The sequence below is a fragment of the Pundamilia nyererei genome, unplaced genomic scaffold, assembly GCF_000239375.1.
Source record: "Pundamilia nyererei isolate P.nyererei 1_Seehausen unplaced genomic scaffold, PunNye1.0 scaffold00003, whole genome shotgun sequence".
NCBI classification, from domain to species: domain Eukaryota; kingdom Metazoa; phylum Chordata; class Actinopteri; order Cichliformes; family Cichlidae; genus Pundamilia; species Pundamilia nyererei.
The window spans coordinates 1267102-1293550 of NW_005187404.1; the positions used below are offsets into that span (position 1 = coordinate 1267102).

A 26449-nucleotide genomic window follows, 5' to 3' on the forward strand; every position below is an offset into this window, starting at 1 on the left:
GTGGTAATGTGGATGACTGTACAGTGTGTGATGTGCAGTATTTCTCCAATCCAGACAAACACACTGCTTTATTGTGTTTTTGAAGTGTGTCTAACACTGGTGACAACTCCTCAAACGTAGCAGAAGGAATCTTTCTTTTTGAAGGACGGCTTCTTCTGCCTTTCACCACAGACGGTCCGTTTATATTTTCATCAAGAGTCTTTTTTTGTGCTGCTGAAGATGTAAAGTCAATGTTATGGCCAACCACTGGCTGTATCTTGGTTGTGTTCCCCGGCAAAACCCAGTAGGCTGGTTCATCTGTGACTGTCTTTGTGCCACGGATCGTCACTGTTGCCTCCACTTTAAACAGAACTGCAGCGACATGGGTGCAGGTCTCAGCAACTCCGGCCATACAGGTGCAGTGTGCAACTTCGACCTTCTTCGTGGTGCTTACAATTACCCATGGTCGTAATGCAGGTTCATTCAGTCTTTCGGAGTGCAGTACCTGAAACATACAAGGACAAGGTTGATGTAAAGACAATAAATGAAATGAGACAGGGAGGACACAAATTGGCGTTAATAATTTTCCCGATTATCAATGTGTTAATTTGCATCTACTTTACAATTATGGGCATATAATATGATAACGATATTTTAGCAGTTCAATGATAAATGTATAACATTAATTATGGTGGGGGTGGAAAATGGCTATTTCACTCGATGCAGTCCAGCTGACTTACCTTGGTATGAATGGCGACGTACTCAGAGTTTGGCTTCTTGAAAATAGCCAAATCTTGCACCCAGCCATTTGTAAATTGGATGTGCGCCTCCAGTGACTTGTAATTACGAAACTGGTTCGCTGTGTAAGCGCTTACTCCACAAACAAGATACGTGAAGATATCGGGGTAGGACAGTGGCGGTCTGGGTCTTTACTCCACTGCCGTATTTCATATGGGTCCAGATTTGCGATTTTTTCAAAGAACCAAAAAAAAAGGAAGGTTTAACCGAACTTGGTTAAAACAATTTTTTTTTACATGTAATGTGTTTATTTGAATGTGTGTAAGTGTTTAATAACGTTCAAAAACAATCTTTTTGGCAAAAAATTAAAATGTATGTGGATATACATGGTAGATGCTGACAAAGTAAATGGCAATTAGAGGTGGGTGAATCATCCAAATGTCAGTAGTGTCGGTACTGAATCTATACTAGTGCGTCAGAATCGATACTTTGTTTCTATTCTCTTACGTTCAGTATGTACCCCACTGACTTGTGTTAAATAAATTATTTCTTTGGAAATAAAAATACACATGCACAAACCTTACACATGCACTATGAGAAAGGTCTGAACCTTTTTGTGTCGACTTTACAGAACAAGCTTTAGATTAAGTTTTATTTTGAAACTTTTGCCGGTTTCGACCGGAAATGCCTGTTCAACTTTTTGTGGCGGCTTCGCGAGCGCTGTAACACCAACGTACCAGAGAAGGTATAGACAGCCCCGAAGTTATGAGGCGTTGCTCCATCAGCTCGAGGTCGCGGGTGTGTCACAGCGTGGGTGCCATCGCTCTGTGACCGGTACTGAGTCATCTGGGTGGAACATGTCTGTAGTAACAGTTCAGCTCGGTCAGTGCGGTAACCAGGTGGGTCAGGAGCTGTTTGACATCATTTGTAGCGATGCTCAGGAGGGACAGAGGAAGACGTACAGCGCTGCCAGCTGCGAGCGGTTCTTTCACCAGACCGCACAGGGAGGTACGACGCCTCTCTAATAGTACTAAACAAAGTCCGAGTCCCGTCTTCCGCACTCATGTTTCCTGCCGTGTTTTTTCCTACACCAGACCTCGTTGCCAGGGCGCTGTTGGTAGATATGGAGCCTAAAGTAATCAACCGGAGTATGAGCATGGCTGCAAAGTCTGGCAGGTGGAGCTATGGAGCGAGTTCTCACTTCAGTCAGAAGCAGGGCTCCGGAAACAACTGGGCTAATGGGTAAGGATGGGACAGTATGAGCCCACCTATTCTGGAATGCTGTCATTTGATAGCATTCACGCTGATCACCTGTTTCTTTTACTGATCTAGGTATTGTGTCCATGGTCCTTGTCACAGAGACGCAGTGGAGGAGCTGGTGAGGCGGGAGGTGGAGCGCTGTGACAGACTGGCTGGGCTTATAGCAATGATGAGTGTGGCAGGGGGGACGGGGTCAGGTGTCGGCACCTACGTTACTCAGTGTCTCCGTGATATTTATCCATCATCCTTTATCCTCAACCACCTTACCTGGCCGTACGGGACTGGAGAGGTGTGGACGCTGAACTATCTTTAACATGGTGTAAGAGAGAATCGTGCTACCTTCTGACTGTTTACTTTCAGGTGATCGTCCAGAACTATAACTCTGTGCTGACGCTGGCTCATCTCTACCAATTGTCAGACGCCATACTGGTGCACGAGAACGACACGGTGCACAGGATCTGCAGTCGGCTTCTTAATATCAAACACATCTCTTTCAGTGACGTCAACAGGGTCATCGCCCACCAGCTGGGCAGTATCCTGCAGCCCACGCTCACCGCTGACTCCCATGGAGCATACAGCAGAAATCCTCTGGGTGAGAAAGGACAAACACTACTCACACCTGCAGTCGTGGACAGAAGTTTACACACTCATGGTGGGCTTGAATGTCATGTTAATTTTTTGAGCTGCTGTTTTTCCAGATGGAACCTTTGTACAGCATACATCTTAAATGATATTAAAAAAACAAGAGTTTGGTGCACAAGTTTGAATTTATTTTGGATTTTCCGTATTCCACACAGGGTCAGAAGTATACATACAGGTTCATATGTATACATACATTCATTTAAATATTTTAATAAGTGTTGCAGAAGGATCTGCAATGTCTTTTAACTTGCCGAGACCAATTCACTCCTTGTTAGTGGTCATGATTGAGTACATCTGGTAGTTTTTCTTTGGCAGCATGACAAGGATGTGTTTCATAGCCCTCAGTGGATTGACCAATACTCAGAACACTGGGAAAGTCCAATGAACTCAGCGAAGATCTAAGAACATCTGCAGATTTGCACGAGTTGGGAAAGTCTCTGAGAGCCATTTCTAAACAACTGCAAGTTCCAGGATCATCAGTTCAAACAATTGTTGGGTCATTAAAAATGTATGATCATATTCTCTGGGGGAAAAAAGCAGTTGAAACAAATGACTAAAGGTTCCCACAGAGTTTGCCTTTCTCACAATACAGCCTTTTTTTGTCAGGTGAATTGGTGAGTGCTCTTGCCTGTCATCCAGAGTACAAGCTACTGAGCTTGTGCACCATCCCACAGATGGCCAGTTCCTCCATAGCCTACAGTACGTTTAGCTGGCCGGGGCTGCTCAAACACCTGCGACAGATGCTCATCTCCAACACAAAGATGGAAGAAGGCAAGTGCACACTAACATAACCGTGTAGCCTGTTATGTCAATGAGATATTGTTGGAAGTGATAGTGAGAGGATCTTTGTTTGTCGTGTGACAGGTATAGACTGGCAGGTGCGTCCTCCTGCTGACTCTGGGCGGAGCAGGAGTCTCACAGGGGGCAGCTTTAACACCTCTCTGGCCAACCTTCTCATCCTGAGAGGGAAAGATGTCTACAGTGCAGAGACAGGTCAGATGGGTGGATGAAACATTGATTTAATTTAATTAAAAGGGGAAAAAGGCAGGTGATTGTGTGAGTTTACCAGATAAATTTATGACAGTCATGTAGGGGATGATGTTTCCAAAAGATTGATTAGAGCAATTCTTTTGTAATAATGTAAGTCTGCAGATTGTACAGAGCAGGGGATGTGAATCATGTGCTTATGTGCTTAGGTGGCATTGATGATCCAGCCCTGTACACCTCCTGGCTCTCATCCAAAGAAGCTTTCAGCTTGTGGAAATCCCCTGTACCCTTTAATAAGTATGAGAAATCTGCCACGCTGGTCAGTAACAGCCAGGCTCTGCTCAGACCTTTGGATGACATGGTGGGAAAAGCCTGGAATATGTTTGCCTCCAGGTGGGTCAGTCCCTGTACATGCACAGTAAGGAAAAGCTGGTCCCAGAAGTATAACTGAGCAGACAGTTTCTCTTTTTAAAAATTCTTTTCTTTCACTTTTCCTGTTACAGGGCGTACATCCATCAGTACATTAAATTTGGCATCTCAGAGGAGGACTTCCTAGACAGCTTCACATCTCTTGAACAGGTGATCTCCAGCTACAGTCAGCTGTGCTAGCACTGGGGACTACTGTGGCTTTCATGTAGATAAGAAAATATCACCTTATGTGTTTTGTATACATTTTTTTATATTGTTGCTTTGATTTCACATAATTCTTTGAATTCCTGGACTCTGACATCTGCACTGGCGAGAACTGAGACACTGGATGTCTCTATTCAAGATATAATGCTACTTTATAATACTTGCATCTCAAGTAGTATAGTGTCAAGTTATAAGATGGGTAATAAAATGCGACATTAGTAAAAACTGTGTAGATCTATGCCAGACACTTGTTACCCCAAATTTGCAATCGCACCACCAGACCTACCTATCAGCTTCCTAGTAGATGCACCAATGGTATCAATTTGAAAATCCCAGATTTGAGAAAATTTGACCTGTGACCTTAAGGTCAAGGTCACTGCGATTCAAACTGGTTTGACATTTTTAATAGATACACCAATGGTATCGATGTTCGTCACCTTGTTCTTGAGTTATTGCATTCACAAACCTGGGCGTCCACGCCACCTGTCTGACTGGGTGGCTACAAAGGCTGACGGGTAAAAAGTATATCAAAAGATCACCTTGTGAAATCCTCGCTGAGGGATTTGCACAGATCCTGGAGATCTGCCAGTCATTCAGTCAGCAGCAATGTAAATGGCACGTTGCTGGTGTTTGGTCAGGTCAGGAATCCACAAGGGTGGAAACCTCAATGGCTAGAATCTGGAAGCATTTGAGTCAGTGAGGGGCAGGTCACTGAACAAACTGCTCTCCATCAGGGACAATCCATGTTACCTGCTCCACTCCACACTACTGAGCTCATTCTGCTGCAGCCTCATTCAACCACGCTGCCATAAAGAACGCCTCAGGAACTAATTTCTCTTGTTCTCTAAGAAACTCTACCGTAGCTCTTCTTTTTATGACCGCTGAACACACCTGTCAGTTTCTTACATTTAATCTACATACTTTTTTTTCTTTTTTAAATTAATGCTATTCCCACTATTCTTTTGCAGAATGTCTTATGTTTCTTTAACTCCAATTTTTTTTCCATTTAATCAGTTGTACATTAACTTTTTGCACTACCTCACCTTATTAGGCTTTCACCTGGGCCTGCAGTACTTGTGCAGTTTTTATTGTAGATTTTACTCTTTTTATTCATAATCCTGCTGCTGTAACAAAGACATTTCCCTTGCAACAAAATAAAGTCATGTGTTACTTAATCAACCATAGCTACTGAAAACATAAGCGAGTGTGTATATTTCTTCTTCCCTTTTTAAGAATGCATCATGTTAAGTTTTTCTATGTAAATAAACTGTATTGGCTACAGCAGCTTAAATATGCATTAAGCAGTAAAATGTCCCAAGCTGAGATCAGCTTAAACGTTTACAGTTGAAATGCAATCAGTGATCATTTTAAAAGGCAGCATCGCACAAAGAAAAGTAGCAAAAGAATCACTTTTCATCTCTTTATTGTTTATGAGTTTTACACAGTAGAAGTGGAGTGACATAAAAGCAAAGAGTCTCTTTAGATAACAGCGTTGTCCACACGCAGACCCACTAACGTGTAGCTGCAGTGCTCGAGACGAACCCAGAAATGCTGAAGACCAACAACTTCAGCCAGCTTACAGACCGCTGTTGCCAAGCACATCCAACAGCCAACACCAGTCTGATAAGCTAGCTGATGGTGTGGAAGAGTGGTGTGAAGGAATGCCAAACCACATGGTTGGAGAGTCTCAACCATGAGCTGAAGTCGGCCAGGATCTACAGAGTATGTTTAAGAGTCGGGAAGGCAGGCAAGCTGAGAAATAATCAACATCAAAAACCAAATTCTTCTCCTACCATGAAGGATGTCATGCGTCTGGTACTAAAAGCAGTCAAAATAAGTGTGTTAGGGCTGACATGACACTTACCTTAAAGATGATCGTTTCAAAGAGACTATTACAAATCAAATCTTTTGTGTTGGGTCTTAAACCTAACGGTATTACACGGAGGGGGAAAAAAAGCCTCCATGGATGAACATTTCAGGAGAATCCAAACAAATGAGAGACTCAGTCTGGAGAAGAAGTGCCACGATTTCCATGTTTTATGTATGATCTGATCCCAGGTTCAAGTCAAATGTACAGAATAGAAATTGTACTAGTTAGCTGAGGGTACATCGTCACTTTACAAATGATATCGCCTTCTCTTGTGGGTTTTGGTTCAAATTGACTCATGTTCACACAGACCATAGAATAGAAATACATCTGAACATACCGTCAAAAAGATAGTAAGATATTTACACAATGTGCAAAACATCAATACCACATCATCTGAAGTTGATATTGCTTTTTTTCTCCCTCCTCCTGCCATTTTTAAATGGACAATTCCAGAAACAAAAGACAAAATTGGTCTTACAGGACAAAAACCATGAGGTCAATGAAACCCTGAAAAGAAACACCATCCACAGCAGTTATCTTGGCAGCACACTGTACAGACAAATCAAGATCCATCCATACACAAAGGTTACAAAATTAAATAAAAATCAAGTCTATAAGTCAAGAGCTATATTCAAGGGAGGTCACGCCTTCCCGTCTTGCATAAGGCATAGCATCTGATGGGCACTGCCCTTACACAGCAGCAACCACCAAACCGCTGCTTTACTTCTGAGGTCAATGAATGGGTTAATTTAAAGTAACTTGTTAAGATCAGCAGTAGAACCAATCGCGCTAGACACACCTAAAGAGTGAGATGAAGAAGAACTACAAAAACCTGAACAAGGAGACAGTAAACGGCACATACATCCTCAAAAAAAATTTTTTTAAAAAAAATCATGCATACGCACACACCGACAAATTATGCCTGGTTTCTTGATCGTTCAGCCTCTTTGAGAATGGATGAGGGTGAGGTTAAGTTGTGAGTGGCTGTGGCCGAAAGTGGAGCTCTCAGCGGCAGCACAAACACAGTCGCTTGGATGTTTGTACCGCTTTATTTCGCCATCACTTGGTTTTCTCCTCCGAGTGCCTCAGCTGCTGCAGCCTCTTGGCGTAGCTCTGAGCCATGGAGTTCACGATGGAAATGACAAAGTAGCAGACCATGACCAGCACCACCTTCTCAAACACCCACGACAGCCAGTTCTCATCCTGAAAAACCCCAAATTAGGGTGGATATGCTTTATTTTTTTTTTACCCTCGTACAAGCAAACAGTGAATATCAGCTAGACTGATAAAACCAGCCATTTACAACTGAAGGATATGCTAATAATTAAGAGACTGCTATGCACAGTTTGTCCACCAGAGGGCACTGACACATTTTATACAGTTATTAATTAATTACACTTATTGAGATATAGATATATATAGATATATATATCTGAATTTGCATCAACACTTTTGCTATGCTTCCGAGTCTCTAGTGCATGGATTCAAAGGTAGTTAGGTAGATACTACAGCTTTTAATTTTACAGATTATATTAAACCTTGCCAAAAAAAAAAAATAAAATAAAATCTCATTCACTTAGTGGCTGCCCTTTAATAAATATACATATAAAGCTAATAGACCAAAAATAATGTATGGTAAAGTCTAAATCTTCTTACCGCTGGTGCACTTCCTCCAGCATGGTGCAGCTTGTTCCTTTGTGCTTCCAGGTACTGCCTGAAGGGCTTCTGGAGAGATGGCCCTAGTTTGGGCACCGACCTGACATGGCATACCCACAAAGCAGCAACAGATAAAAAGAACAAAGAAGAGAGAGAGAGAGAGAGAGAACCATTTAGTTACTTACCCTTTAAGCAGCCTTCTTAGACATGGAAACCAAAACTTCAGATCCTGCACACTAAGCTATTCAAGTCTTCCCTTTCCCTGAACAATACTTTAGAGAAAAAAGAAAAAGAAAGAAGAAGGTCCTCGCTGATCCAGTCAAACAGCATTCAGGCCAGGCAACAACTGCTGAAGGCCCCATCCTACATGTGGGCCCTATCTTGGAGCTGCCACCTCCTCTAATTGTTACTGTGAGCAGGAGCAGGCAGCAGAGAGGAATGAAGCAGAAACTCCTCAACCCTCCTTTTATACCCTTTAGCTCTCTATAGGAGTCTGTGTCAGCCCCTTCACTGAGGAAGTGAGTCGACATGATGTCATCACCTTTACCAACATTGCTGCCTTCTGGATGGAAAGACATCTAATGAGGGCGTGCTAATGCCCTTATTAGGTAGTGAATTAGCTCACTGGGGGGGTGGGGGTGGTAGTCATTATTAATAAAATTTTAACAATTCATGTCATAGACAGGTACTGGTACTGTAGTTTTACCACTGGGTCAGCAGCAGTACAGTTTGAAGAAGAATCGCTACATGACCTCAAACTTATCATTACCATGAAAAGAAAAATATACTGCAGGCTGTACTCACAGCCTTCCCACCGCATGAATTCAATTCTGGCCCTGGACAGGACATAAACATGTTGTCTAGACCTGACTAGACTAAGCAAAAACATGAGCGATAACACACACACACACACACACACACACACACACACATAAATGGGGACTGGGTAATTGCTGATGTCACTTAAACCTAACTAGTTTTGTGTGATTCATTCTTGTTATCGCTTTGACTTTACATGTAAGCACACATGAATTCACACAAACTGGAAAAGAAACATCCTGTATCAGCAAGGAAAAACTATCTGCACACATCATAGCGAGTCACCGAGAGTCATCTTTACAGCAGCAGCACCGTGGGAAAGAACCTTGAATTTCATTTTAAATCAGATAGTGTTTTTGGTAAAGTCAAAAAGAAGTTCCTATGAAGGAGGATACCGATTTTAAAACTAGCTAAAGGTGTGGGCCGCCTGCAGCCAACTTTGACCTTAGGTGGGCTGGAGCAGCGGGAAATCTTCTCTGTCAGTGTGAAAAAGTTAAATCACACATTTAATCGCTGAGATATCGTAATATAAGAAAAGTATGTCTCAGTTTTTGTCTTTTTTTTAAAAAATCGAATGGGTCTGGCCACGAAGCATACACCCGACCCATCTTTCAAATCTGGGGAAAAGGAGGACGCATTTGTTGGCTGCATTTGTCGGAGTCTTGTAATTTGGACAGCCTTCATCGCATCGCTGTGACATAATCGACCTACAAATGCGGCCTCCGAAGGATGCGGCCCCTGAATCTGGACACAGCTACGATACCGGAGACTGCTTCTTCTTCTTCTTCTTCTTCGGCGTTTAACGGCAGCTGGCATCCTTGTAGATGCATTGCTACCATCTTCCATTTCAGTCCGTTATTACATTCTTAAATCCTACAACTTATTCCTGCATCTTTCAGGATCTTACAAAGCTTCAAACAAAAATTGTTAATTAGTTGTCGATGATTTTGATAGTCGACATAATCGTGACTAGTTGACTAATCATAGCAGCCCTATAATACATATGTACACACACGTATATAAATGTACTTCAATAGAACAAGCATTGGGGGCTTTCATAGGTACTTTCAGCAGCTCCCCTATTTCCCGAGGGGATCGACACAGTGAATAGATCCACATGTTGATTTAGTGCAGGTTTTATGCTTGATGCCGTTTCCTGACTGAGCTCTCCTCATTTTTAGGAACCAGCACTTTGAATGTGACCCATGAGACTGAATTCCTGTTTCCTCCTTATCTCAAACCGGATGCATTTTATTTGCAAGTGGTAACCACTACACCACAGACAGACTATTAGGGGGATTTTTTTTCTTTATTTCTTTGAATTTGCTTAAGATTTGAGACGTTTACAAGGACTGTGAATAAATTGCCTTAAAAAAAAAAGAAGTTTGTCTCTTCTGACATCCCGTGCCTGACAAATTCCCTCCACATTATTAAAAAACAAAACGAAATTAAATTTAAAACTCAGCATCTTCAAAGAAAACTGAAACAGATGAATCCAGAGCCATGACCTACATACATACATTTATTAAAGTCTTATTACTTTCAAAAAAGCTTCTTCTACAACCTCTAACCGCCTCTTCTCTCAATCACAGCTCAACTCAGTGAGTCAGATGAGCATGTTTGGATGGGACCTCACACGCCTGACCACCAATGCTCTAGCAGAGATGGATTGCACGTGGGGGGAGAAATACCTTGGTGTGTGTGTGTGGTGGTGGGGGTGAATCAAAAAGAAAAGAAGGAAAATGCGTGCACATACAATACGCCCCCGCAGCAAGAGCATTTATTCATACAGGATCCCCAATCAGTGTTCATAACGCATCTGAAAAAGTTTACAAATGTGCTGCCAACCACAAAACCAACGAAAGACAATGACTCCACCAAGTTTCTAATTAAAGCAGGCTTTCTCACACACACGCACATCAGTACAGGACATAATAAAACAATTGAAAAAAAACTTACCCGATGAGTGACACCATTTGCTCCACTATGTGCTTGCTAAAGGTGATGATAACGAAAAGTTTCTGAGGAACAAAAAACAGAAATAAAAACATTGATGACTTTGCTTTGAAATTCAGGACAGCTGATAAAACAGAATTTTTTTTTTTAAATTCTCAACTTTATTCATAAAGTCTCCTAAAATGTGTAGCATTTTGTTCCTTAAAATGCACCTTTTTTTTTTTATAAAAAAAACAAAAACAAAAATTTGGCAGAAAGAAGCGTTTAGATTCTTAATTTTAATGACACAACTCTGAGAAATTGAGGCCACATCTGACATTGTTCACAGACACCCTAATTATGAAACTCAAACCTGGCGGTAACCTAAATTTTGGTCTGTGTGAGGGGTTTTGTGTGGTTTTCAAAGCACCCAAGTGGAGGGGTGGGGGTTCTGAAAAAACAACAAAAAACTCACTTTTTTCCCTTCTCCCCCTGGTCCTGAAACTGATCAGCTCTAAAACGGCATGACACATGGCCCCCTGGACAAAATCAGACAGGATATGGCATCCAACGTCCATGAGGTTCAAGGTACAGAATTGGGGGGAGGGAAAAAAAGAAAAGACAAAAGACTCTCCCCCCTGTAGCCTCTTACAGTCTGCTCAATTTCCTTCTCTTCCCTCACATCCACTCTACATCCTTCATTACCCCCACTGCCTCAAGTCCTCTTTGTCTGAAAGGTCTCATAGTGAGATCATTGGCTGGTACCACCAAGAGATTGATAGGCTTTAGTTTGTTGAAACACTCAACAGTGTGCCTCAGACGCAGACAGCCCCTTGCAGTCTGAGCTTACATTAGTCACTAGTATGGTAGACTCAACAATACCCTCCGTAATTAAGTTGTGTTTTTTGTTTTTTTTGGATCTAGTGCATTTTTAAAAATCCAAACTCTTGTTAAATGCTTCTTAAAAGCTTCCCTCCTTTCATCTGGAGTAAGTTTATGTGGCGTGGCATGCATCTGAAAGCTCAAACCAGAATAAGGAATCCCCGAAGGAAAAAAAAAGAAAAAAAAAAAAAAAAAAAAGAGCGCCATCAGAAACAGTTAACCAGAAGTGTCCAATTAGGACTTTCTCATAGTCACCACCTCATGATTTAAACACTGAGGCTTGATCTTTCCCACACGTTTTAGGCTTGTGGGGATTGTTCAAAGGGTATCACTCAGCAGTGGATAACCTTTTTTTTCCTATGAGAGGATTTCTGAGATGCATTATTACACTGCGGACAGAGAAGCGCGACGACATGAAACAAAAGATGAATCATATTTGAAGGCAAGATGCTGCAAGTACGTGGGCCTGTGGGGCTTATGTTAAAAAAAGGAAAAAACATGCTGCTGTTTGAGGTAAACCGTCTCTCTGCAAGGTTTAAACCACCTCTGATCAATGCTTCCACTGTGCTGCTGACCTGTATGTGCATCTTGATGATGGCTTTCCCAATCAGAGTTGCTCCAAAGAAGGTCCAGAAAGGAACCAGGAAATGGCCGCAGGTTATTCCAGCCAGGTCGAAGAGAGGATTAGGAATCTGAAAATGGGCACATTAGATCGTAGTGATTCGTCGTCTGGGCACGAACATTAATTTGTTCGTAACAAACAAACAATCAGTTTAAAAGTTAAAAAAGATAATAAAATAATTTTAAAAAGGCCTGAAAACCTCCTACTCACTGAGGCACAAGCCAAGATGCCAAAGAATCCCACTTTCTGCACCATGTGCTGCACTCCCAGTTTTGCTCTTGTAACAAAATCCTGCAAAACAACAACAACAACAACAAGTGAATAAAGTGATTGTAAGTGCATCAATGGCTGCCAGGCAGGGATTGTTATTTTAAGCTGCCGGGTTTTTAATTCTTGTTACACTTCCCTGCATCAAAGATTTCACATGTACACATACACATCTCTGAACACACAACCACTCTTGTTTTCTTAAAATAACCACTCTGTACTTTTTGCAAATGTGTGTACTTTTTTTTTTTTTTTTTTTAAACCAAACCAAATGTTTTAACAGTGCCACCGTCTCCAGTGTTATTACAAGGAGCAATAGAGTACTGATACCTGCTATTTTAGAGCAATTTAAGACTTTCTCTGAGGTTTGGTGAATTTGGTACAAAAGTGCAGAGGACCTTTTGGTTTTTTTCTGAGAGGCTGAAACATCTGCGGCTATATTGTGAAGATCTGAGATAGAGGAAAAACATCAAAGGCACAGGAAGCCAGTGTAAAAAAAACCCCCCAAAAAACAAAAACTGGCACCATGTGTGTTTATTTTCAACAAAAAGTCAAATTTAAGTTTAGTTTTTAATCTTCTATAACTAAGAAAGCACCAAAGTACCGAGGTTGATAAAAACTAAGTCCTTTTTTCATGTTCGTTTCAGTGCAACCGTTCATAAAAATTGCATCCTGAGTCTTCAATGCTGTTACCCTTTATAAGGCTTATAATGCACCCACCGAAACAATTACCACATTTTTCACACTTAAACTCGTAACTTTTCTGAAAAAAATCGACAGTGCATGCATTATGTATGAATTCTGGTTGTGCTTACTGACCTCAAACCGGTTTTACTTGGTACACGGCGCTCAAAAATATGTCATAAAATGTTTTAGTATGATTTTGGTAAGCTATGAAGCCGCACTGCTTGATGGATTGTTGGAGCATTAGGGCTACCGTAGTCAGGAGCCTCACGGAGTAATCTGGGTCCAAAACTCCATCCGCTTCAGGTCCCAAAGTCACTACGACATCACTGAGAGTTAAAAACTGTCTAAATTCTTTCATCTTTAATAAAATGATCAGTGTTGCTGCTTTACCAGGTGTAACAATTAAGTTTAACATGCAGGCATCCATGAAAACAGGATTTATTAAATTTAATTGAGTTAGAAGTTAGCAGGAAGTTAGCTCGCTAGTTTCCACCTAAACATGATATAGCATGGACCAAACTTCAGTCAGGAGAACAACTGAGATAATCCATCCACAATAGGAGGTTAGTCATTGATATACTGCAGCAACATGGGAATAGAGCAGCTGCGTGAGAATTCAACATTAATGAATTAATGGTACAGAAGTGGAGGAAGCAAGAAGAATGAGTTGAGTAAAGTTTAATGCGCCTTATAATCCGGTGCACCTTATGGTCAAAAATACGGTACTGGTGATATAATAAGACTTTTGGTAAAAACTTTTGTGTTCAGAACATCAGAAAAAAGGAAGCACCATGTTTCTCTAAAGGCTTAAACAGGTGCTCATCAGTAGGGTGAACACAAGCCTTATATAAATAAATAACGATGTAGATTTCCTGCTAATTCAGGCATAACGTGTATTGACTCCAAGTCTTCCTCAGGGTTTTGGTCATTTTTATGTAAATCAATTCATCATATATGGTTCTTCTCCTGATATTGGATGAGCAACTCTAAAGCACTGCCTCCTGCGGTATGCAAGCAAATTCTTCTCATCTTCAACCAACCTTTCACCACTTGCCTGGATGCAGCTCGAACATGTCTGCTCAGATTCAATTTGCTCACTGCAATACTACAACACTGCACACAAAGGCAGGTTTTACCACATTTAGGGACATGCATTTCCATTTTTGTCACACTCAGTCTTTTTTCTTCTTCTTTGGTATCCATTCCAATTACTGTTTTATGTTAATGGGTCTTTGCAGTGCTTCTCAGAATGCCCCTGACACACACCTAAGTGTATATGTCCTGAACAAAACAACACCCTGTGAAGATGACCTTGTCAGCTGAGAGCCACTGAAGTGGGACTAGGTGATGGAGACAATGGACACCATTTCTCTAATTTCTGTTCTGCTTACTCAGCCTCTGATCTCAGCAGTCTCCAGTCATGTGAACTCAGTTCCTGACAGCGCTGCCTGTCATTCAAATTAGAGGCCGGTGAAAAGAGAGACGGAGGGAGGCAGCGAGAGAGCAAAGCCCGAGGGATGATTAAAGAGGGAGCTGTGCTCAGGGTGACTCACCCACGAACACACAGATTTACTGGAAGTGCAAGAAGGGCGGGGCTTCACTGAAGTCACGTGCCACTTTGAGACCAATCACTGGACAGTGGCTTTGTGGTCAGTTGCACATTATGAAATTAAGCCATATTAAATAAGATCATATCGTATTGAGTCTGTGGGCACCGTGTAAGCAGCTACATTAAAATAAATCCGAACAGATGTATAGATAGATAGTCCAATATTGAGTGTAACTGCTTTGCTCTTTCAGTACAAGGCAGGCTGGATGACTTTGGGCCCCTGTTCAAACCAAATATAACTTATTTGGAAAGAATTATAACTTTATTTGTACAGTGCTTTTTAAAACACACTGTTACAAAGTGCTTCACAGTTTGAATAAAACCACACATTAAAAATAAGAATACATGTTCCAGCACGCAGACCTTCATGCCAACATGCACACTTCCATAAAAACATTAGAAGTGAACAAAAGCCAAAAATAATGGGAGAAAGATTAAGAAAAAGCTAACCTACAAAACGGCAGTCATTTAAAACAAACCGCAGATTTAGCCGGCCTAAAGAGCTGCAACCTTAAAAGCGTGATCGCCTCTGGTTTTAAAAAAAGGAACATGGAACAGCTAAGCGAGCCCGATCAGATGATCTGAGAGGCCAGCTGCTGTTGTAAGGTCTCAGATGCCAGAGCCCGGCCATGTAGGGCTTGACCTGTCAATTTTTAAATGGATTCTGAATTTTACTGGAAGCCCGTGAAATGAAGCAAGAATAGGGGTGATAAGGGAGCGCTGGCTAATTTTTGTGAGCGGGAAAGAAGCATTAAAAAAACAAAAACAAAAATGGAAGCCATACTCAATTAAATAATAAGTGATATAACTTAAATGTCGCCTTTTTAGGCTTCTCGAAATCACATTTATCGGATATGCACATTTAAATGCATATCTGAGCATAATCCTTCTTTAATCTTTAAATATTCTTGATGTTCACACCAGTGCACATCCTAGGACCTAACACTTTACGAAAACAAGTGCTTCTGACCTGAGCACCCTCGGCCTGCTCCAACATCTCCTCAAATTCCTCGTAGTCCTCATCGTCTGGATCAGCTCCCGACTGACGAGCCGCTCTGGCCATGAAATAAGGAGGCAGCTCTCCGATGGCGGTGCCGGCACCCTAAACATAAACAGAACATTTTATGTTTGCGATAACTCAGTTATGCATTAAACTACTTGGTGAAAGATTAGATATACTTTGGATTTATGCACAAACGAGACCAACACAGCCCTGAAAAAGCATTCTTGGTGTGCGTCAGGGTGGATAACTCTAGTGTATCTTTATTCAAGCTAACACTCACCCACATACAGGCCTCCAGTCGGACCTTTGACATGATTGAGAAGAGGGAGATTGTGTCCTCCACTCCTCCATCTTCGGGACAAACAATCTGGTCTGGGTAGGGAGGCTCTGGGAAGTCTGTGGACCCACACTCGTATGCTGCCAGGGTTACTGAAGCTATATGAGGGCCCTGAGAGGAGCGAGACAGATGGAAAATAAGCCAAGTTACATCAACCCTTTACTCCTTTGATAGCCCACTAAGAGAAACCCTTGAAGCTCCTTTCTGAACTGAGTGGTTTCTATCATATTGCAGCCATGCTTACAGAACAAAATGACTGAGTGTGTATCAGACGTTAGTGAGGGTGGTCTCTGTCCATGTGGCAACCCTTGGAAAAATCCATGATAGAGATCTTCACTGACTCATAACTCATTAAAAAGGACAGGGGAGGTCATCAACTGTCTTTATGATGAAAAATGCTCAAAAGAACATGAACGTAAGGTCATAGTGTGAGCAAAAGGCTACTCAAAAGACTCTCGAACAGCAAAGTTAAGGGCTAAAGATTGGTTTTCTTTATATTTTAATTATTAGTCTGTGTCAACTTCAGCCTTTCAAACAGGAGCAGATATTTCATATTGCAGTCGTGCAATATATCTCTCGTCAACTAAAGTTGTCGTTTTTGTTCAAAGTCCTTCCAAAAGGTGTTGATTGTGATCTTTTTGTGGCCTGCAGTTTGCAGTAATGTTTGCAGTAATTTAAGCTGCTGTTGTATTGTTAAACACAGCTTGCGAGTGCTACATTGTAAGCAACAAACACAAAGCACCAGCAGCTGAGTCATGCCGCCACTCTGGCAGGTAGCTATGTCATCACTTATCACTGTCGAGGCGGTTAGGTTGAGCCACCTGGCCTCAGTAACAGTTGGGCAACCTGCAACCACAACATAGCTACTTCATTATGCTTCTTTGAGGTGAAACAGGCAACAGTGACAGTAGATGGACAGCGCACAATTAGTCTGTGCTGACTGCAAATGCTTCATCATGGTAACTCTCCACCCACTCAGAGTATGAGCACACAGGAGGCTTCTTTAGTTTACACAAGACACTCCCTTTTCATCCAAGCAGGACTTCATTTAACATTAGCCCTTTGTGAGACAACAAGACACTGTTACCAAGGAGGAAAACACACCTAAGCTCTTAACATTCAGACACGCTTGTTTGATAGGAGCTGTAGCAGCACTGCTCTCTTTGTTCATTCGCATCAACAGAAGTCATTCAGGATCTATCAAACAGTTCTTTGCTTCATCACTGGTCTGCAGTGATGAAGGTCTCTGTTCCATGCACAGAGACCCTCTGTGCATGGAACAAACATACATGACATTATTTTCTGTTTAAACCACTAGTGGTATTCAGTGTGTAAAAGGTGGTTAGGAATATGATGCAGCAGGAAGGGCCATAGGTTACTTTTAACTCTGGCCTAGTAAACGAGTTCAACAAATTTCATTAAAAAGCAAAAAGTCCTACAGTGAAATGTTGACCTGATGGTAGCGGGTGTGGTCATGTTTAATCCTGAGGGATGATGAGCAACCACAATAACTTATGGGGAAAGCCAAACATTCAAATATCCCTGTGTTTGGGTTCAATTATGTGAGATTCTGGTTGAAAGTGGAATGAATTCACCCAAAAATTGGGAAACAATCTCAGTTAATCATGAAAAATTCCTGAGAAGATTGCCAAAGGGGTGAACTGACAAAGCAGTGCATCGACGTAAATGAAAACCCTTTTCATTTAAGTTATTGGTCTCCTAAAATTTAAATTCTCAATTCAGACATGTATAAGTACAGGCATCATGAGGATGAGTCGTTTAAGCAAGACTAGAACCCAGTGTTTGCTTGGCAACACATCCAAAAACATCATGATGAAGAGTAAGCTCATACTGGTGAGTTACTCCCCTCACCCGGTGGATCAGTGACCTCATGCTCTCTATGTGGCCATGTGTTAATGCTTCAGGCTTGAAGTAAATTCCGTGTAATTCTTCTGGTGGGAAATGTGGTTTTTCTTCAAAAACAATATTACACATTTTCCGCCTATGGTTGGTATTAACGTTGAACAGAGACGTGTGACAGAAGTTACTGCAATGTGAATGACTGAAATTAGTCAGATCTATCAACACGGCACACTCCGTTTCCATCTCGGGTCTAACATCGCAGCTACTTAAACCTATTTTTGTGGTGCAGGGGTATTCCCTCGATCACCCACACTTCTTAAGAGCTTTACAACTGTGTCAGTCCCACACTCGGTGCTTGCTGACTGGCCAATTTTAAGTCTACTGCAGCGCTCACTGGAGTGAAACGGTTTCATGCCATGATGCCAGACAAATCAAACTGAACAGAGTGGACAGATTCAAAAGGTACAAGCACTCAGAGCATGAGCTAAACTTTAGCAAACTAAGAGACAGGAAATAATCTCCATATGAGCAGTGGGCTCACGTCAAGTGACAACAATGTAAAGAATGCTTCACCATTTCTGTGAAAAATTACAAAATATCAGAGGAATTTGGAGAATTAGGCACTCTCAATGAAGCCAATTAGGACAAACAATGAAAGCAACAAGGGGAGCGCGACAGTCAACAATAATTCCATGTGTCAATGGACAAGAATCCTTTCCAACCAAACAACCTGAACAAACAGACTTGATATAAGATATTACAAAGATGGCAGAGGACGAAAGCTCCAATAAGAGAGAATGATTCAATATATGAAGTGAAATAAGCTAAATAGATGCCTGGGCTGGAATGTGAGACACTGCTGACAGATTGCAGGAGATTCATACCAGCGTTTGATGGGTTACTCATTAGGATTGCCCCACAGTTATGGGGCAATCCTGTTGCAATTAACTTTATCTTGCATATTTGTATCATGCTTTCACAATACACTGTGTCATGCTCTGCAGAACAGAGTACTAGAACAGAGTTCATAAACAATCCATATGCAGCAGTTTCATACCTATGCAGAGAAAAAGACCAATACCCAGTCTGATGACGTGTTTAGTATATTATGAACAGGTACAGAAATAAAAATTACACGTGTAACCCAATAAAGGGATCTGGTACGCAGCAAATTTCATTAATCACCGGTGTGCTCTGGTGGTGATAGAGAATTCACAGAATCTTAGATTCCCAGCTCTTGTTTTGCTTCCATTATTCCGGACCGCAAGAGATGGTATTCGATTACTTATCAACTTCATTGGTATGACTTCAATAAAACAAGGTCATGATGAGTTTGCATTCACCACAGTGCAGTTGCGGAGTGAAGGACCAGAAGAAACTGTTGTACCCACAATGTGAATGGCAACATTAACTTTACAGAAGTGGGCGAAGGTACAACAGGAAGTCCAAGCAGCTGTGGTACAGATGTCAGTCAGTGGAACACCTTTCAAGGTAATGTAAAATGTCATTGGTAGAAGAGACGTTTTACATTATGCCCCATTATGCTTGCCGCTTTAGTCTTATCAGACATAAACAGGGAAGTCCCCATTTATACTAGTGCTGATGGCATCAGTGCAGTATTCTCCTAAACAACAGGCATCACCATTCAGGTAAAACCTCCACAGCAGCAATGGTAAATGTGTTGAATCAGTCAAAACCGGGAGCAAAGAAACGGCAGAGGTTTTGGCAAAGTTGTCTCCAAAAGTCTCATCTTTTCAAGAAAAACTCACGAGGTGAGGCTCATATCAGGAGCCCTTGAGCTTCCATGCTGTCCTGGTGCTTAGATAGTTGATACAATACATGGTCAACGTGTTATCGGAAATGCCTGAGGGCCAAGTATACAACCCACAGCTCCAGCACACCGATGCGAAGCAGCCTCTGATCCTACACACTGTCCTGTGCTTCCATACTGCCTTTGCTAACTAAGAGGAAGGCATCTGTAAACATCACCTCTTGGCCTGGAGGGAAGGTGATCCCAAAAGAATACTACAACAGTGGAAAGCCCAGACTGCCACTGACCTGCTTTGGTACCTCTTTGGAATCGAAGTCCAAGGTGTTGATGAAATGAGGTGTAGTTGGATGACTGCAGCTGCCGCTGTAAGTTTCCCCAGCAACCAAAGGAAAACACTGAATTTGAGCCTTGAACTTCTTTGAAAACAAGAAAAAGGCTGAGAATGTAATCCACCCTCTGGAGGAAACAAAATGAGGGCATTTGCCTCAGTACAAATGTGGGCAATTCCTTGAAAACAATCCGACACCGATGACAATCTGCTGACATGGTGTCAAATAACACAAAGTTTACCGTGAGCCCTAACTGGGACATATGGACGAGAGAAGAGTTCTGTCCGAGACAGTGTTCATTTTGTTTACTGATATTTTTCTTTAACTGTTTTTTCCTGATAAAAACAAGACAATACTACATAAAAACAAATGCATGAGGACAAAAAACTGTGATGAAATATACCGACACTGTCATCGACAAATAAAAACCAGATGAAAATGTTCTGGAGAAAAGAGATGCAATCACAATTGATTCATTTGTTTAGCGAGGCAGGTCGAGTTTGGAGGTTATCCAATCAAAAGAAATCTCCTTGTGCAGCAAGGTTAGCGGGCACAATTTGATCTACCACCGAATAACAGGATGTGGTGGGGCCCTCCCATGTCCTCCGTTTCATATGAAAACGCGGCAAAACATGAAACGTCAACAGAAGAGAAAAGAAGATATCTGGACATATTTCACATTTGATATCAAAGAAAAGAAGATGCTTTGTTAACAAACTTCTCACACCCTATAAATTAGTAAACCAAATCAACTTCAGATTTGTTCTATGATAATCTTATGATATTTAGTTGCCTAAAACTTCAAAAAATAAAGAATTTAGATGCCTAAATTATAACTAAAACTAAATTTTATTTTTGTCAAAATAAAAAAAAACTATGACTAAGACCACCTGCTCCCAAGTTAAGGTGCATATATCAACCCACCATCCACAGATGGAAAAAATGCACGTGGCTTTGGCCTGCAGAGGGAAAGTGCACCTGGTTGTAAAGACACTGCATCTTTGTCATGTCGGCTTGCAAAAGAAGGCAAATCAGACAAGTGACTTCTCTCATCAGCTGTTTGGAGTCGTGGTTCTGAAGGAGTGGTGACAACAGCAGCAGAGAGTCTGCTGGACAGCAAGTTAAGGAGAAAAAGCCCTTAATCTAATAACCTATGGCAAACTATAAGGCCAGTGTTATAGAAGAGCTTAACTGCAAACAGTTCCCAAACATAAAGGGATAAGGCCCCCTAATGAGTGAGTATGGATTGATGAGGAGTTCATGCTTCTCCCATTTCTAGTTAACGCCGCTGTCAATCATACTCGACTAATGTAAAGCATCATCCACGTTGAGCAACACACAGTTGGGATTTTGGAGGTTGAATTGGATGAAAGCCCCTCTCTGTAGGTTCTCTGTAGGCAAATACCTCCACAAATAGACACAATCATAAACTATAAAATAAGCAGGAGAGCCTACAGAACCTCTTCGACTGAAGGATCAGCAAAATTCTTGGTAGAGATAGGCTGTAGGTATGAAACCTCTGGAGGATGGAGAGTAGCTCCAAATGAGAGGATGGAAAGCTACCAGCAAAGACCGTAAGCAACCTATGCTACACTTAAAGACAAGAAAATTAAATTGCTGGGTGCCAGACCCTAATATCAGTTTGCTTGGATCACTGTGGGTCACACAGGTGACACATGTGACTGCATATGTAATCAACAGATATCCAGGTATTACATAGCATGTCTGGCGACCAGGAAGAAGGAAATAAAACCTGAAGTATGCTTCTTTATAAAAGTGTCCTATATATACACAAGCAGACATGAGGTCCTGTGCTGCTGCCAGTGCCATGCAGGTAAATAATTTAGTGCCCAACAGTTTATGAAAATGAATGCAAGATGTTGAAGGAAATAAGGGTGAACAATTATCCAAACAAAACAAATCCCTACTGTAATGTGATTAAAGAAAAAAAGAAGTCAATCTCTTGAGGAACAAGTCAAACTCCTCTGCGGTGGAGTAATCTGAATTCCTTTTTTTTTGGTCTAGACACAATGTTTCATGACTTGACTTTTGGTACATAAGGACAAGTTATTATGAAAACCAGAGCTGTTTAATATTCTCACTGCAAAAGAAAAGCACAATACACAACCCCACACAGAGTATATGGCACGAGCCACTGCTGCTATGTCATTATTGTTGCACACAGTATGTAAAGAAGCAGAGCACTAGACAGCTGTAAAGAATTACTGGAGGGAGTGTACACCATTTCTTTAAAAAAAAGAAGAAGAAGAAGAAGAAGAAGAAAAAGGGGAAGGTCACAGTTACATCTTTTCCCATTATTTCATTATAATGGAAATGGCTGACTCAGCTGAACCACATAGGCACATGTTCTGCAGCACAGAAGCCACATCATCAGCCTGAAGCGGACTTTGGTGGAGAATTTCTTCCTCTCTTTCATTTTGCTAAATTCTCCTTTTAGCCACAACCAAAGACCAATGACGCATGTTCATGGTGACTCAGTGTGACAGTCACTCTGTGACTGCCTGTCAGGGGAAAATTACACTTCACTCACACAAAGCCTTCGACAGACGTGTGACAAACGTGTGACGTTAGAAGAAACACAGGGCTCATGGCTCGGTGTGGACTATGACGCCATCCTCTGGTGAGTACAGGAACAAACGGACAGCGATTTTGCAGAATTCTGCAAATGTAGCATTTTTGTAAGAAAATCGCTAACTGTTAAGGTAAATTATATTCTGACCCATGCTGAGCATAACCAACCAGATAATGTCGGTAATCAATTTCTCTTTACATTTTGTAGCCTTTAGTCAGGCCAGTATTCAGTAAAACTCAGCTAACTCAATCTAGACCAGAAATGATTAACACAAGTGGAATTAAATTACATTTCTTCAAATTTGGAATATGGTTACATCTTTTCCCACAGTGTAGTGGTTTACACATTCACTTAGGTCACTGGTTCAATTCCAGCATGAAGAAGGGCATCTGGTGTAAAACTCAAATCAAACACGTAGCGCTACCTGCCATAGTGTGACAAAGGAGAAGCAGCTTTATTCTGAACTGTAAAATAACGACAGGGAGTAGGATCTGTACAGACAGGTAAAGCTGAATGACTCTCGCTTACAGGTATTCCCTGCTCCTTTTGCAAATGTTAAATTTATATTTTTCAATATATGTTTTTAAGTTTTTGCCATTTTACAAAGTGACTCACAACTATCCCTGCTCTCAAAATTCCTACTATGACTACACTTTGTTCCTAATGGTGCGTAGCCACGCTTTGTTTCATATCAGTGAGTACTGTTTCACGCCTAAAACGGTCTGTTGTCTATGCATATAAAACCTGTTCAGTCTAAATATAAACCATGTCATTGTTATTGCCTCTGTTATCTACCTTTACTTCAGTAAAGGTATTTTGCATCTGCATTTCCATACGGCTGATGCTATCTTACCAGGTAGAGAAGGAAGGTGTGCAGACCAGTTCCAAGGCCCACTGAAGACAGGATCCCAAGGCCTACCCAGTAGGCACACCATAGGAACTTCTTTTCCAGATACTGAACATACTGCAAAGGAAAAAAAAGTGAAGAAAATTAACTATATACATAAATCAGACAAGGGGAAGGGCAGGGTAGTCACCAGCGTCTAAAAGATCAGATGATGATCTTTCAAGGTAAAATCTAAAAAGTTGAGTGAAAATCTTCCCTTCAGGATTAGCTGAATACTCTTATCACATAAGATCTGCATGTGTTGTCTGGACACACAGGAAGTCACTGTTACTTAAGTGTAAAAAACCTGAATAACAACTTCCTGTTTTCGCTTCCATTGAATTCTGAAAATTTGGACCATAACTGATGATTTATACGTCAGCTTTAAAAATAATCGAGTGAAGTTTATAAAGAGTGAAAACAAAAGTCAGTCACCATCAGTCATATCGCCGCTTCTCCTGATGCTGATGTGGAATGACTGATGGACAGAGTGGGTGGCTACTGTCTAAGGCCTGATTTTCAGAGTAGTTGCAGAGTGGTTTGAGGTTACATTGTGCGTATGCCATAAATGTCCGACCGATGCATGAACTCCCAGTAAGATGGTAAGGTTTACTTAAATGTGCCAAAGAGAAAGGCTCCACAATCATAAATGAGGCAAACATAAGAAAGAGAATCTTCATTTGGCTCTTGCAAAACATATACCGTACCTTGTATTTTGTATGAAGTGCCCAAATCAGATTGTCCACAATTAAAAAGTGTCACATTGCTCACCTCTACAATAAATGATACAAAAAGTTAATCTTTTTTAGGCGTTTCTACATTGGTTTATTTATTTAAAAAAGCATTAGACCAATATTCATTACACTCCGTTTACAGGGAAATTCTGTCTTAACAGTTATTGCTGCACAATTACAATGAAAACAATATGTTTTTCGATCCCATTACCTTATTTTACATTAATATTTGTGATTTTGACATATTTAGATTTGCTTTATTCTTGGGTTATTTTTTTCCCCCTGCTCATTTCCTATGTTTGACCTACTGTTCTAGGTAAATGATTACGCCATTCTCAGTTGGTTCTAGGAAGCCCTGAAGGACTGTAGTGTTTTAACTGAACCGTGACAGACCGTTGCACAGATGAATTTGTAAACAGAACATTCAGACAGATGACTACATGATCAAGGGTTACCTGACAACAGTGCACACTGCATTATCTCACAATGCAAAGTTTATTCTTGGAAAAGTCTCGAGCAGGATAAAAAGTGACTCATCGTTAACCTTTAAACTTGCCGATGACAAAGTAACTGATTAGATGATTCTTAACATCTCTAAGAAAGCAAAACAAGTCGAGGCTTACTTGCTGGTGTTCTCCCTCAGTTGAGTATGCGATGGAAAAGAGAGAGCATAACACCAAACACAGGAAAACGATGCCTCTCCGCTGCCAAAGCCTGAATCGGGAAGCAAGAAAACACAATCATATCCCCTTCCATTCTTTCCCCCCTTAAATTTAAGTGTCTCTGGTCTCAATAAAATGCACAAATCCACCTTCTGTGGCATAAGTACTTTTTTTTGATACAGCAGCTTAAATCACAGGGTATGTCCAACCAGGAGACAACTTTATTTTAAAAAAAGAATCCAGGAAAAACCTTTAATGTCTTACTTAAACGTCCACTCCTTTAGCTTAAGGAGCGTCTCCAGGAGAAAGTAATGCAAAGTGGTAACAGGTCTCCTCCATAGCACCAGAGACAGGCGCTCTTCCTTATCCTTCTGTCGCCTCTCTCTTAACGACAAGTCTGGAGAATAAAACGAAACAAAATCACTTTGACACTCTGTAATACTTACAGACACAACACTTATTGCCACTTCTTGACTTGGTAATGCTAAATGCATAATACATGTACTCTGTAATGTACTTGTTTGCACCTATGGAAAGTGAAAATAACCCAGAGTGAATCAGTGTGAGTGTTTATAAAGCGTGAATGCCATAAGGTGATAGGTGCAGTTCTGTGTCAAAGGTTACACAACAGATACAACTGATAGAGTTTACCTGCGGATTTCCCATTCAGTTTGTCTTTAGCTCCTGCGCGTTTCTGAGGCTGCTCACAGCTTGCTCCATTAGCTGCCATGTCAATCACCGTCTGGCAGGTCAGGCAGTCTAGGACGAGAGAGGAGCACGACAAGTAGGAGTTGGAGTTTCCTGTGTCCCCGTTTCTGAACGGCTAAGAGATTACAGCAGGGATTGTGTAGAAACTGGAACTCCTTATCAGCAGCTGTCAACCAATAAACTATCAGTTAGTGCGAACCTTTCGTTCACACGCCGGTTAGCTGACATTCAAATTCAAAGACAGAGATATAGCACAGAAAGCAACGAGGCGACTGTGAAACTATTACAGACTGCTTTACGAGAGCGAAGGCTACAGCTGACGTGAGCTGTCGTCTTTCCGTAGGTCAGTCTGTAAGTAGATATGGTGCTAAATACGTGCATAACCCTCCACATGCTAACCGGCTAGCCAAAATACTAACGACCGAGCTAGTGACGTCTGTACCTCAAAATCAGGCGTTTAAACTCAATAACGAGTTCCCTTACTCACCGAGAAACGTCTAAAACAACTTGTTGCCGCTATACTGTTGTAGTAATGAGAAAAGACACACGTTACACAGGAGAGAAACAGGGGAATGTTTGTTAAAATTACATGACATCTGTACCTTGTTCCTGTCCTCTTTACCCGGAAACAAACGCAGGCACTGTCAAAGTAAAACCAGCACTACTGTGCACCACTGGGGGGAAAAGGCTGTAGAAAGTTTTTGTTTACATTATGTTGTAATTAATTAACCGAGTAAATGTGGGAGCGATTCATGGTGTAATGACAGTATTATAATAACTTACGATGAAATCACATGCTTCACTTCATAAGCGAATACTTTTATTGTGAAATAGATGTAAAAGTCCATTTCCGTTCCTTGTGAGGAGCAGTCCAATGGGAGGTTGCCAGATCTGCCGAAACAGGGGTTGGAGGTGGTAACTGTTATACTATCACTATAAACCTGCAGGTCTATATTAATGTTATCGCATATATGTGA

General features: G+C 41.3%; 2 protein-coding genes across 4 annotated transcripts; one reads left to right on the plus strand and one right to left on the minus strand.

Annotated features, from left to right (window-relative positions):
- Window positions 1–1390: 1390 nt before the first annotated feature.
- Window positions 1391–5434, plus strand: tubd1 (tubulin, delta 1). Of its 2 annotated transcripts, none has more exons than XM_005720566.1 (8): window positions 1391–1725; window positions 1812–1959; window positions 2050–2266; window positions 2338–2569; window positions 3226–3390; window positions 3484–3612; window positions 3816–3999; window positions 4110–5434. In XM_005720566.1, exons 1-8 carry the CDS (start codon window positions 1575–1577, stop codon window positions 4213–4215), a joined length of 1332 nt encoding a protein of 443 aa, XP_005720623.1. In that variant the 5' UTR covers window positions 1391–1574; the 3' UTR covers window positions 4216–5434. The 2 variants fall into 2 exon arrangements, with proteins under 2 accessions (XP_005720623.1, XP_005720624.1); XM_005720567.1 differs by having other exon boundaries at window positions 2077–2266.
- Window positions 5435–6262: 828 nt separating this feature from the next.
- On the minus strand, window positions 6263–26137 carry vmp1 (vacuole membrane protein 1). Of its 2 annotated transcripts, XM_005720572.2 has the most exons (13): window positions 26075–26104; window positions 25960–25993; window positions 25416–25523; window positions 25029–25161; window positions 24726–24816; window positions 23336–23446; window positions 15870–16037; window positions 15557–15688; window positions 12234–12314; window positions 11977–12093; window positions 10544–10605; window positions 7766–7865; window positions 6263–7312 (listed from the first exon to the last, which is right to left on the minus strand). In XM_005720572.2, exons 3-13 carry the CDS (start codon window positions 25492–25494, stop codon window positions 7169–7171), a joined length of 1218 nt encoding a protein of 405 aa, XP_005720629.1. In that variant the 5' UTR covers window positions 25495–25523; window positions 25960–25993; window positions 26075–26104; the 3' UTR covers window positions 6263–7168. The 2 variants fall into 2 exon arrangements, with proteins under 2 accessions (XP_005720629.1, XP_005720628.1); XM_005720571.1 differs by lacking the exon at window positions 25960–25993 and having other exon boundaries at window positions 26075–26137.
- Between the last annotated feature and the right edge of the window lie 312 nt (window positions 26138–26449).

What these genes read in the sequence shown, in the direction of transcription:
- tubd1 (XM_005720566.1), top strand. Translation starts at nt 1,575, where the DNA reads ATGTCTGTAGTAACAGTTCAGCTCGGTCAGTGCGGTAACCAGGTGGGT. An exon ending in GGAAACAACTGGGCTAATGG is followed by an intron (nt 1,960 to 2,049) that starts GTAAGGATGGGA and finishes TTACTGATCTAG; the next exon opens with GTATTGTGTCCATGGTCCTT. An exon ending in CAACACAAAGATGGAAGAAG is followed by an intron (nt 3,391 to 3,483) that starts GCAAGTGCACAC and finishes GTCGTGTGACAG; the next exon opens with GTATAGACTGGCAGGTGCGT.
- vmp1 (XM_005720571.1), bottom strand. Translation starts at nt 25,494, where the DNA reads ATGGCAGCTAATGGAGCAAGCTGTGAGCAGCCTCAGAAACGCGCAGGA. An exon ending in ACACCTTCCTTCTCTACCTG is followed by an intron (nt 16,038 to 23,335) that starts GTAAGATAGCAT and finishes CGCTCCTCTCAG; the next exon opens with GGCCCTCATATAGCTTCAGT. An exon ending in AGCAGGCCGAGGGTGCTCAG is followed by an intron (nt 12,315 to 15,556) that starts GTCAGAAGCACT and finishes GTTGTTTTGCAG; the next exon opens with GATTTTGTTACAAGAGCAAA.